At 38.7% G+C, this 13,193-nt stretch overlaps 1 protein-coding gene and 1 pseudogene across 2 annotated transcripts in view; one reads left to right on the top strand and one right to left on the bottom strand.

Annotated features, from left to right (window-relative positions):
- LOC137296860 (receptor-type tyrosine-protein phosphatase alpha-like) overlaps positions 1–13,193 on the bottom strand; it is a 32,362-nt gene that overhangs the window by 4,351 nt on the left and 14,818 nt on the right. For both annotated transcript variants that reach the window (XM_067828735.1, XM_067828734.1), the window contains 19 exons: positions 11,497–11,634; positions 11,168–11,308; positions 9,962–10,102; positions 6,459–6,605; positions 5,377–5,476; positions 5,045–5,115; positions 4,647–4,858; positions 4,148–4,235; positions 3,728–3,789; positions 3,440–3,476; positions 2,812–2,909; positions 2,566–2,691; positions 2,318–2,457; positions 1,958–2,093; positions 1,570–1,716; positions 1,316–1,415; positions 862–935; positions 566–688; positions 268–396 (listed from right to left, as the gene is read on the bottom strand). In XM_067828735.1, coding sequence (XP_067684836.1) covers positions 268–396; positions 566–688; positions 862–935; positions 1,316–1,415; positions 1,570–1,716; positions 1,958–2,093; positions 2,318–2,457; positions 2,566–2,691; positions 2,812–2,909; positions 3,440–3,476; positions 3,728–3,789; positions 4,148–4,235; positions 4,647–4,858; positions 5,045–5,115; positions 5,377–5,476; positions 6,459–6,605; positions 9,962–10,102; positions 11,168–11,308; positions 11,497–11,634 — 2,210 coding nt within the window. The remainder of the gene's footprint in view (positions 1–267; positions 397–565; positions 689–861; positions 936–1,315; positions 1,416–1,569; positions 1,717–1,957; positions 2,094–2,317; positions 2,458–2,565; positions 2,692–2,811; positions 2,910–3,439; positions 3,477–3,727; positions 3,790–4,147; positions 4,236–4,646; positions 4,859–5,044; positions 5,116–5,376; positions 5,477–6,458; positions 6,606–9,961; positions 10,103–11,167; positions 11,309–11,496; positions 11,635–13,193) is intronic.
- LOC137296454 (uncharacterized) lies at positions 12,356–12,910 on the top strand (annotated as a pseudogene).

The raw sequence follows: 13,193 nt of genomic DNA, 5'->3' as shown, positions 1-13,193 counted from the left end.
CAGTAAAAGCAGGCTATAGATCGGGAGCAACTGAAGTTGTTACATTTCAGCATAAAGTGAAGCCGGGTGTTACGGGTCATCCGATCACAGTTCACAATAACCAATTGCTTAACAGTAAGGAATGAAAGAGAGTCTCCTTGCTGCATACAAGCGTTAACCTTTCTTATGTAGAATATGTGTGTATGATTACATCTTTCAATTAAATGTGTCATCACAAAGAACCTACAGGCTAGTCAAAATCAACTGAAAATGAAGGAAAGAACCAACCTCCTTGTCATATACAAGCGTTAACTTCCTCTCGGTGTAGCATGTCCCAGATTTTGTTTCCTCGTGTATGACACTGAATGGTCCAATTTGTAATGTCTCGCTATCTTTGGGATACACTTCTTCTGTCTCCTGGATTGAAAAGAAATATCCATGCATGTTAATGACAACACAGGATAAAAAATATTATATTTCTTAGTAATAGTATATGGTCTGATCATGCTAGTATGTGGATCTTGAGAACAGACAGAAATCCTTGGCATCATCCATATGCGTTTGTTTGTGAGTAAAATTATTTGACCTGGGAGTCATCCAGACAGACGATTGTGAAGCAGTCATGGTCGTAGACCAATCTCCAGAAGTCCACCACAGTGTCTGGTAGAGGGGTCTGGGTGACTATCATGGTCGATGGTCGAAGGATTGACTGAAACATTTGAAGGAAATCATTTAGGTACTTCACGTCATTTTGAAGTTTGGCTATATTTCTACCAATCTTTAGTTCGGCAACATATGACCAAAAAAAATAGGATTTAAATGATACAGTTTAACTCATGCATTTCTGATTTTGCGGTTTGACCTTACATCAAACCACCTTACCGGCAAACACACCGCATTGATGTAGTCATTCCGACCCGCAACTGGGGTACACAGGTAGGGTCTGGACCTGTTTCCTACAACGATGCATAACGTGGTGCTGTATCATAATGAGTTCATTGCATCAAACGAGGTGAGTTGATCATTTTGGTAATTATGCCAATACACAAAAGAGCACTGTAATATGAAAAGGTAGTGCAGATCTGGACGAAAAACAGAAATAAAAACTATATTTATTGTTATTTACTTGCAAATGAAATCGGTTTTGTTTTTAGACTGTATAGAGTGAGTAAATTTAATTTTATGCCTCATTAAGCAATATTCCAGCTACATGGCGGCAGTCTGTAAACAAACGACTCTGGACCACACAGTCAAGTGATGAACAACTTGATGATTGCACTGAAGTTGTGCTTTTATCACTTCAGCTTGACTGTACAGTTTTTCAAGACGTCTATACCCGGGAGAATAAGCTGGTTTCTATTTTTGCTCGAGTTCTCTGGCAGCAATGCTTGTGAGGTGACATCTTCTTCCAGACGTGATGTTTGTTGTTTGAGTAACTGAAGAATACAAAGCAACCGTTACGCATATGCTGTGTTTATCAAACATTGTTCGCATCACGAATATTGTTTCATTGTTTCAGAAGCAACACAAGGAAGAAAATAATCAACATTTCCAGGAAATGTTCCCTGGAAAGACGCCAAAGCCACTTACCTTAAACTGCTCTTTCAGCATATTCTCTTGGGACGTTGTTAAAGTGTCGCCATCACCAAACGTTTTGTCAAACTCAGACGAGGTGTACAATGTTCTTCGACTATTGAAAGCCTCCATGACCACATCATGCACAAACTCGTACTGTCTCTGAATGGAACAAAACGTATATACAATCACAGCATTATTCACACTTCACACATTATTCTTTGCACTTATAGGATATATTATATTCAGTATATGGTCCGAACTTCAGACATCTTCTTACTCAATAATGAGATCAGTCTACTGATATAAAGAGGAAACTAACTATACACGAAGTTGAGAACCGATTGTTATGTTGGCTGCTGGAATCCAAGAAATTAGATACACTTCAGATTCAAGCTCTCACCACTGTCTGGACCATGTTCATCCTGTTCAGTCTCATTTTGCCAACACACATGTAGACGTTGATGCTGTGTTTACTCTCAGCTTCATCCATCAAGTAGTCCAGGGCAATGAATGCCCCTGTTCGACCAACACCCGCGCTACAATACCACCAAAGGAAAACACCCGTCAGTCAGAAATCCGTGTGAGTTTTTTTCGTTTAAAAATCAGTATAACCGCTTTCATGGTGCAACTTACCCAAATCGTATTTGTACGACTGGGGAGTTACAAAGGTCCACAGGTAATTTCCATCTTTAGGCATTTTTTTGCCCAGTAATTTGACCGACAGGACATTACTCCGAACATGTATAAACTTCTACGTTACCTGCAGTGCACCAGCATGGGTCCCCTCTGCTTGTGTCCTCGTTTGACCAGTCTCCAGAAACTGACGAGGGCAGGAGCAGAAGGAACGCCATGGTCAGGCCAAGATGTGAAGTGGTAGTGCGTCACAGTTCTCTCGACACCCTGTAAACACCGGACTTACAACTGTAAGAGTATAAGACGTCATACGTTCAGGTAGTCAAATGTGGGTTAGGAAATAAATATACTTTGACTTCATGAATATTTACTTACCGAGTTTTCTACAAGAAACGTTGAAACTGTGTAGTCAGCCCTAGTTGACACATTTTTGTTAGTAACTTTACAGCTTCCGTAGGTTTCAGATTTACCTCCATCGGGCCAGTATTGTTCGCACTTTTTCTGAAAACATACACAAATTATGTACTTTTAGGACGAAATAATTCTCCGTTGAATGTGCTAACGAAGCAGAATGTGTTACCCCTTTTCCACAGCAATTTAATTACCCCTGACTGATCCTACCTTGTTCATCTCCATCAGCCTCGTCAGCATGGCTATCTGTGTGACGTCTTCCTGCCATACCATCCGCCAGAAATCAGGGACTGTACCCGGCTTGGGTCCTTGGTGCAAACAATACGTATTACACATTGCTCCTCATACTGTTCATTTAACATAATCATTCTATGAATACATTTATCATACATATATAATTTTATGTAATTGCATATTGTAAACCAAAAGTCAGTGTGTTCTGTAATCTGACATGATCAAATGGTATTAGATTTCCGGAAACTGCAAGATTATTCACTGCGGATTGAAACGTAGAAACATTGCAAACAATTGATTTGTTGTGTCATCAACAGTGGTGACGTCATTCAAATCGTATTGTGACATAAAGTTAGAATGACGCCACAAGTGAGCAACTTCCAGCTGCTACCATGGGAACCAGCTGTAACCGCCAGCTGATGACACTTCACTGCTATACCCGTACTCGATGTAAACGAGTGCAGAGAGTAAAACAGTTTGGTTTACTTTCTTGTTTACAATGTCGATAAACATCATGTGTTAGTCAATGTCCGGGTGTTATTGAGCATTTGAGCATATTTCAGGAAACTAGTCAACAGATGGTGTTTATCTCCTTAGTGCCTACCTTGTGTTGCTATATACTGGGCATCGTCATCATATCCCTGCGGAAAAATACACAGTGCTGATACCAGTAACTAGAACATGCGACCGTATGAAGATGATAAGGAAGTGATATTTATCTAACACAAAACAGTTAATCTGAAGGTAAACACTACTCTGTTTATTAATTGATTTCAACTTTGATGTTAAAGATGATCAGACACAAAAAATATTAGATAGTTGGTACTAATATTTTCGTTATTGCTATTTCGCCATTGTGTAGAAGTAGTTAACAAAGATTTATCCAACTCACCGCGATATAATTAGCATTAATGTAGTCCTCTCCATTCGCTAGCACTACCCTCGAAGCATCATCTGATATAAAGATATAAACGTTATGGGAATATGACATGACCTATGACTTTCTAAGATATCGTATTTGCTGAAGTGAGATCATTTGTCTGAAGAGGGCATAAACTTTGATGACAGTATTGGTTTTGTGACTCCATATCCGACTGGTATGTGTTCACGCAAGCGTCACCATAGTACTGGAATGTTTCGAGGGAATAGGTTATACACGTAACTTATTACTTTATTACTTAGTTTCAAACAACAATCAAACAAAAATTTGCTTGGATCAGTTAGCCCAGTTTTAATTAATGTCTTCGTTAAGGAATATAAACTATCCTAGAAAACTTATTTATCGCTTTAGAAATGTCATCAGTGTACTTACATGCATACAGAGCAAGGAAACGATTCTTTGGTATGTTCTCAGGTTTGATTGCGGCTACATGCGGATGTCTTGCACCATATGGGATTGTCTGTGGCACATATGGGTATATATATGTAGTACAAGATAATTCAGGGGACATGCACAAAGAACGGATTCACACTCGGAATGACACATTGTACCGTGCTGTTTACTGTACATGTCTTGTTGTTTCCGGGTTTTTTTGGAATACAGCCACACATTGCCGTATTTCCTACATCTGTCTGGACGGCACAGAATAAGAGAAAATGCCAATCCAATGGAGAAAGCGATCGGACGATCCATTTGTAGAAACTATTGATAAATGACTCCCAGTTGTACTGGTACGCAGGCTTGTTGTTAAAATAAACAGTTAAAATAAAGAAAATTGCTGACGAATTCTTAAGAAGCACATTTGAATCCTGGTGTCGTGTAAGTACGTCATCCATATTTGCATGTCAAAATGATATATTGACATACAAACCTGAAATTCGCTTTCAAATGATCCCTTTTCCTTCTTCTCAGATATACACTGTTTCAGGTTATCCAGTCGAATGTGAGGTGGCACCCAGTTGTAGTAGGTGGCGTCACCATCGTTGCCTCCGTCAACTTCAGTCTCGATCAAAAACACAGCATCCTCATCTTCCTCCACTTCAGGTGGTGGCTGCGGGGCAGGTTTACTAGATGATGGCTTATCTGAAAGGTGTCTATGGCTTTCTGGGAAAAGGTGTGAATGTGAAAGCAATAAAAGCATAGCGGTTTTCGTTAAATAATAATTACATAATGGAAATGTGATCTCGGTTATCGAATAACAACAGCAACAAATAAACATACCAAACCATGTTTCTCCAAACACAACCAAAAGTGGTTAGCTTGCTTTACCTCTGTTTGCTGTCTTGGGAATTTCTTCCAATTGAACGGGTTCGCTCTCGTTGTCGTCTTTCCGTTTTCTTCTGCAAAAAAGGATTTTATTAATCCTAGTGCGGGTTAGATTACAAAACGTTTATGGGGTATTAGGAATATACACATTCCGAAAACAAACATGAGAACAGTATACAAAATCAACTAATACCCGATATAAATGTTATTTCAGTGAATATACTGTTCATTGATCAAAACAACTGCAAACACAAAGAACGATTATTCGGCATAAGATCTTATTTCTAGCAATCCATGAGCGTCAGAAGACTTCAAGAATGTTATTGAGCAGTTACCGTTTCCTGAAAATGAGAATGGCCACGACAACTGCTACCACTACCACAGCTGCAATGACGCCTCCAACGATTCCTGCTGGGGACCCTTCATCAGCAAGACCTTTCAAGAACAAGGAGTAATCGTTAACCAAGATATTGTAACACACTGTAAGTTCATAACGAATGATCTACGAACTGTTCTGAAAGTATTAAGCCTCAAACTAAATTACTGCAAGAAGGAGAAATTAAAGCTGCACGGGGATAAGGTGTCAGTTTATAGAGGTAAAGACAAGAGACAGAATGTCACTTTGTATTTCATACGTATCGTCATTTGCTCTTATGTGCAAAGGCCTGCAGAAATAATGTTTAATGAAGTATGTACACTGTTTATATGACAGAGTAAGAAAGAAAAGTGAAGAATCGAGCATGAATATGTATGCAAATGAGCCGCGTTTTCAGCTGACATTGACTATTGGCATCTTGTGATAGTTTAGATTGCATACACACTTTACGCTAAATGTATGAAATATATTTGAAAGGGATGGGAGTGGGAAGCCAAATCCACAGCTCTTATCACAGAATGTCTAAATTCCTAAACAGAACCAAACCTTAACCAAACAAAACGATGACTGATTGACATTAGCAATGACCCTAACCCGATGTCATTTCCTATTGTGATATACTATCTAATATCTTCTGTGTATATTTGCCATAAAAAGCAGTTACAAAGTTTGTCTACATAGTATAAAGTTTTCAGTAGCTTTTGTCCGTTTGCTCATTGGTACAATAAAAGTGGACAGACAAAAGGTAAACAAATTCGCAGTCCATATATGGTTTGACCATTCAGTCTTCCTCTCCGCATGCATTATTCCTATTTCATATTAGATACAACATTTAGAACTCCGTGCCGAGAATGTTGTTGTTGCCTAATGGCAAAATATTAGTTTCGTATGTCAAATCTCAGTTTGACCTGGCAATTGCAAAAATATATTTGAAAATAGCGGACGTTTTACGTTTAGATAGTAGAATACCCATATATGAAAACATGTTGTCAAATACACACTGTAAATATTCATCTTAACTTTCAAAATTTCATTACGTACGTTGTACACATAACATTGTGTCATCATTCATCCATCCTGCTGCACATCCTTTTGGACATGCTCCATTTGTTTTTGCACAGATGGCACCATCTAGACAGTTTCCACAGAGAACGGCGCAGTTATTACCGTGGGATCCATTTGGACATGCTGAAAATGTTATGTGGTAATGATATCAATTTGTGTACAGAAGGAATACGATTAGATTTCAAGATAGACTTGTTTGATACTCCCTGACAGGCCATGTGGATCTAATACTGGACTCTAATATGTATATTGTCCGGAAGTGTTACGTTAATTGGATATTCGAAATGACGTATTCTCTTGCGTAGACGTTTTATATGTCGATGAATAGTTTTGTTATGTGATAAGGTGCACGGCTTGGTACTGAACAATAGCAAAGATGAAATATAGGTATATTAATAAAAAATACTACTAGAGTAGCATCATTACTTACGTTGAAGACATAACGCTTTTGCATTATAATTTTTTAATTATGTATTAATTTTGTGTGGATATTTACTGATTTACTGATAGGCTTGATTTGAGTCAAATATTGTAATAACGGATGCAGTTTCAACTCGTAACACAGTTTCAGAAAGAGATTTGACTCAAACTTTCTCTGATGAAACCCCACACCTAAACCTACTTTGTGGACAACTTAGGAATGGCCAGCGAGTCCTATCTTGACACACAGAAGGGAGCAAGCTACAAAGACATATTTTATATCATTGGAAAGATCTCGTGGAGGTGAACACGAAAAGTTCATTTGCCAGTGTGTTCACATGTTAATAAACTCACAAACTGGCTCTGAAAATGCAGAAATCTCTGGCAGAAATGTTTTTCCTGCAGAAATTTCTGGCAGAAATATTTTATTTCACTACCAGAGTTATCTTAATTTAACAAAATTAGAGAGTATAAGTAATGATACTGCAGCGTGAGTGGTAGTTTCATGTTTATTCCAAGTAATAAGCGCTTAGCGTGATCAACTGATCTGATATTTTTGTTTCGCTACCAGAATTATCTTAGTTGAATAAGATTAAACACAATCGTTAAATAATTTAATATAGACTTTCTTTAAATGATGTCGTGTTCCCTGTTTAAAGCCTATTAGTACCAGTACCAGTATTGGGGTGCATTTTCTAATTCCAATAAGCCTACATTGTTTTTGTATGCGACATGGGTTGAAGGCGAATAGAGGCAAAACCGGACATATACTACATAGATACAATAATAACAATGTAAGACGTGTGAGCCATAATTTGAATTCATCAACATGCCCGAAAAGACCAGCGTACCAGATGAGATGATAAACAATACCTAAGTGAGAATGCATCAGTGTTCAAAGTGTCAATACCCGCGAAAATGTAATTGCCTCGTTGAAACAATGATTTATGCCGAAGTGGCCACCGAGTTTTCACACCTGTTAATTGGTGGTTTATCAGGTTGTATAAGCGGTCATCGTTCCGGTTCGGTTGTCCTTGAGTGGACACCGCGGTTAATAATTGCGCAAGCCAGAGAGCGGGCACTCGGGGAATACACCGAAACAATGCCAGTTGGTGCTGCATGGACAATAGACGTTTTATGGTATATCCAGTACGTCTTGTCGGTTCAAGGTCACATGCAACACATTACACAATGTAGGCTTATTGGGATTAGAAAATACACCCCGATACTGTTAAATTAATCTTGCACGACTGTGTTATAATGAAACGGATGGGAATAATGCCTAAGCCTTTTAAATTGTAAAAGCTAAAATGAAATACGGTTAAATTCACACTGTAAAATACTCGGTTGTCTGTTACTCATAGGCTTTAAACAGGGAAAACGACATCATTTAAGGAAAGTCTATATGAAATTATGTAACGATTGTGTTTAATCCTATTCAACTAGTGTCCCCCCTAGGCACATTTAGGAGGGCGCAGCGACCTGCCCTTTGATTTTTGCGCCCTGCCCTTTTTATTTTGCGGCCTGCCCTTTTCGCCTCAATCGCAGTCGTTTGCTATGACGACTGTGTATTTTCCGGATTTTACCAAGGGCGGAGTTCTATCCCTTTCTTGAGGAGTCGCGATATTGTGTTTTTATAAATGATTAAGAAATTGGCATATAAACCATGGCACAATCAAAGGAGTTTAATTCGCCTTATGAATCACAATGCCTACCAAGGACAGAATCAAGAGGAAAAGAGAAGAAGCGGTGAAGGCTGAAGCAAGGAAGTGTCGGCGACTGTTAGATGTCTTCGCTCCCAACCGGTATGTGCCTCTAAGTTCGTAATTTTTAGGCTGTTGATTTCCGATTCTTTTTCACATGCCATTCATATAATACCTTTATTTGCTACAGACAATGATCTGTGGATTACATGGAATGTATTTTTGTGCGTTTGGGGACAGATATTCATACGACTGTGCCGTTTAGTTAACATCTGTAACTCGAAAATGTCCGCCATTTTGAACCCTGCAATTTGAAACTGAACTTGTTTTATTTCGTTATTTGTCCTGGTAAATTAAATGGTTGAAACAGCTTACACACTGTTAAAACAGTTCTTTTAGTTTTGTGTTTAGTAGCGATTTCATTAACAAGTAGGTCTTGAAGGAATAAAACTTTTTCGATTTCAAACAATGGGAAGCCATACGCCATGTTGAAGCAGACAGAATTTACAGTAGATACTTACGTCCAGGCAAATGTTTGTGGTACGTTGGTCTTTCGGGCATGTTGATGAATTCAAATTATGGCTCACACGTCTTACATTGTTATAATTGTATGTATGTAGTATATGTCCGGTTTCGTCTCTATTCGCCTTCAACCCATGTCGCATACAAAAACAATGTAGGCTTATTGGGATTAGAAAATGCACCCCAATACTGGTACTGGTACTAATAGGCTTTAAACAGGGAACACGACATCATTTAAAGAAAATCTATATCAAATTATTTAACGATTGTGTTTAATCTTATTCAACTAAGATAATTCTGGTAGCGAAACAAAAGTATCAGATCCGTTGATCACGCTAAGTGCTTATTACATGGAATAAACATGAAACTACCACTCACGCTGCAGTATCATTACTTATACTCTCTAATTTTGTTAAATTAAATTTCTGCAGAAATGCATTTTCAGAGCCAGTTTGTGAGCTTATTGACATGTGAACACATTGGCAAATGAACTTTTCGTGTTCATCTCCTCGAGATTTTTCCAATGATATAAAATATGTCTTTGTAGCTTGCTCCCTTCTGTGTGTCAAGTTAGGACTCGCTGGCCATTCCTGAGTTGTCCCGCCCGGCCTTTATATATATCATGATATATCATGATATCATGATCACACGTCATTCAACTATCCTGCTGCACACACCCTGGACAGGACAGCTCACACAATCAAATAGATAATTATTAAGTTTATGTCGTATAGAATAGCAGCATAACTTACGCTGGAGACACAGCATTGAGTTGAACATGTTCTGTTTGTCGTATCATTAGAATCTGATGCATATACCTTCAGACATATTCACCTTGGTTACATTTGTCGTCATTAACCCATCCTGCTGCACATCCGTCAGGGCATGTCCCCGTGGCCTTATCGCAGCTGACGCCACACATACAGTTTCCACACTCGGAGGAGCAGTTAATACCATATGAACCATTGTTGCATGCTGCATAAACAAAGACGGATATAGAGAATACTGCACGATATTTGCATGTATTAAACTGACAAAATAGCATATTTTTGCAATTTTATGGTTTCCAATCGAAACCGGTTTCAGAAAGACGTTAGAATGTTCTACTGTTGTACATTTTTAACATGACGTCACACTGTAGCATAATGACGTCACTACATCTGCCGATCGAAAAACCGGCGTAACGATTCATGTCAGTGGTCATCGCCTCGTACAGCCTTCTACTCTAAACTTCTCTTTTGCACACCATTTCTTCGTTTGCAGTTGCTTCATTCAGCTAACATCAGTGGTGGAAACATTGCGTTTATGTTTTTCGACGGATATAGAGTCTCAGTTCGATTCACAATTAAACAGCGACACGCCAATGTTCACAATGTTTGCATATAAGCTGTAGAATGAATGGATTCATGTGTATGCTATGAATGGAAAAATAGTTCCGTCAAACGTGACGTAACTGAGAGGTCATTGGTTATCCGATTAAATCGTTAGACTCTCAGGTCAGGTTGTTACGACACACGTGTGACGAACGAGGATTAGTATGCAACTACCAATACGTTGACCATGTGGGTAATATAAATCAATATCACACAATATTGAATGAATATGTTGCTTTTGAGTATGTTAACAATATTATTGCACCACCTGATATTCATTTCATATGTTTGCGACTCATGTTTAAGACACATCCCAAAACATATAATTGCCTCTCACAGATGTCAGTTTCCACATTCGGAGGTACAGTCGCTGCTATAGAGACCATCTGACTTGGTGAATAGCTACCAGCCAGAAGACAAACATAACCTTCTTTCTGCAACATTCATTCATACGATGACATCAGCACTCACTTTGTTTGTGCCGCCATTCAACCATTATGCCATACATATATTATGTGTGGACATGTTCCATTTTCGGTAACACGACTGTCACCAATTAGGTAATTTCCACACTTGTACGTTTGACACACTGCCTATATATTAAAGACGTATATCAGTTTTGACAAGAAATATATACAAACTCGTGGACATCAACATCGTGACTCACGTTGCTGACAAAAGGTATCATTTATCCATCCTGGCGCACATCCGTTAGAACAGATTCCGTTTGTCTTGTCGCAGCTTACACCATCCAGACAGTTTCCACACTGTAAGGAACAGTTAGTGCCATAGGAACCATCTGGACATGCTGCAAACACGTGAACATAATGAACGCACGTCGTAATCACTTACCCCATCCGATATACATTTATCATCATATACAAGTCAAATGATGTCACGACACGTAGTCACCCACACTATAGACAAACATCCTCTTTGTGTAAATGTATTTTATACGACTTTTCACTTTTCATACTTCGGTTCATACAAACCCACCCTGCGAACATGTACTGTTGATCCACCCTGCTTCACATCCTCTAGGACAGGTTCCGTTTATCTTGTCACAGATGTCCTCATTGAGACAGTGGCCACACTTGGAGAAACAGTTGTTACCATATGCACCATTAGGACACACTGCACAAACAAACGTAATATGTAATAGAGCTTTCGTAACCAGATATCGTCAACTGCCAGCAGACAAACATGACCTTCGTTCTGCACCTTTCAGTCATATGATGGCATCAGCACTCACGTTGATCACTTGAGTGTTTGTCGCCATTCAACCAATATAACACGCTCCGTGAAGAAAGTTGTTAAGAATGGAAATCAGGAAGGTAAGAACACCCCCAAAATAGCTCTATGTAATAAACACATGAATCCTCTTAATACTTTATTTTACACCATAATAAAGCTATGTACACAAGGTAAATGAACCGAATTTCAATCTTTGTTTGTATCGTCTGTCAGCTGATGATGTTTGTTAACATTATATCACGTGACTTGAGACGTAGGATGCCGCTCGATTAAAAACCTACGGAAACATTTTAGGGCCATCCTTATCCAATTGTCAGTAATGTTAAACATTTTCTTACACGTTTTTCCTGCATCCTTTCAGACATATGTGACTGCGCGATCCGTATAGATCAAATTATACCACAGATGACCTAGGCACTGCTAATCGACTGGTGGTAGAAGAAACTGTGTCCGAACAGACAGCAGCAGTTAGATGGGGGTTCCGGTTTCAACTCTTACGGATCTTTTGTTGTTCAATATCAGTGTAGATATTATAAAGTCGGGCCCCATGCCACTGTTTTCCTCGCAAGAAGAATCCTTTCTAGTGAGCCATATCAGAGTTATGGGGCAGATTGGCTATGGTTATACCCATCAGGAGACCATTAATCTTGGTCAATCACTGACATAGAGACTGAGATCATCCCTTAAGTCTCCGATAGCTCTACAGTTTCTTAGGCAGATGACCGGAACTTAAAGTACAGAAACCGAGGAAACTTGAAGCAGCAAGGACGAGATCAAAGTTCACCCCTGGCTACTTTCAACATCGATGAAAAGGGACTATCGACTGATGTAAAACCACCCAAAATCGTCGCTGGGATACATTGCAAACCAAAGACTGTGACATCATTGAAATCACAAACGGTAACGATGATTGCCGCTGTTAACGCAGCTGGTGGCAGTGTCCCTCCCCCCTTACTTTGTATTTTCTGGTCATCGAATGAGACATGAGCTGTTATCACGAGCTAGACCCGGTACTGGTGGCAAAGTTTCAGAGACAGGGTGGTCTAATACGCAAGTATTCAGCATGTACATGAAGACGCACCTAGTCCAACATTTACCATCACGCAGTGTCGACACTCACGTTCTAACTCAACCGACGAAGCAGAGAGAATCATAAAAAAGTACGAGGAAACATCTTGACTAACGTACTTTGTCTTGAATGTAAAAGCATGTACATGCTATATATATATATATATATATATATATATATATATATATATATATATATATATATATATATATATATATATATATATATATATATATATATATATATATATATGTATATATATATATATATATATATATATATATGTATATATATATATAGATATATATATATTCATGGTCACAAATGCAACGCGATTCTCTGTTACGTCGCCGCAATCAGGGGAAAATGG

This window comes from Haliotis asinina, chromosome 9 (genome assembly GCF_037392515.1).
Source record: "Haliotis asinina isolate JCU_RB_2024 chromosome 9, JCU_Hal_asi_v2, whole genome shotgun sequence".
NCBI lineage: Eukaryota > Metazoa > Mollusca > Gastropoda > Lepetellida > Haliotidae > Haliotis > Haliotis asinina.
Note: the sequence above shows the minus strand (reverse complement) of the source record. Positions and strands in the feature narration are given on the sequence as shown.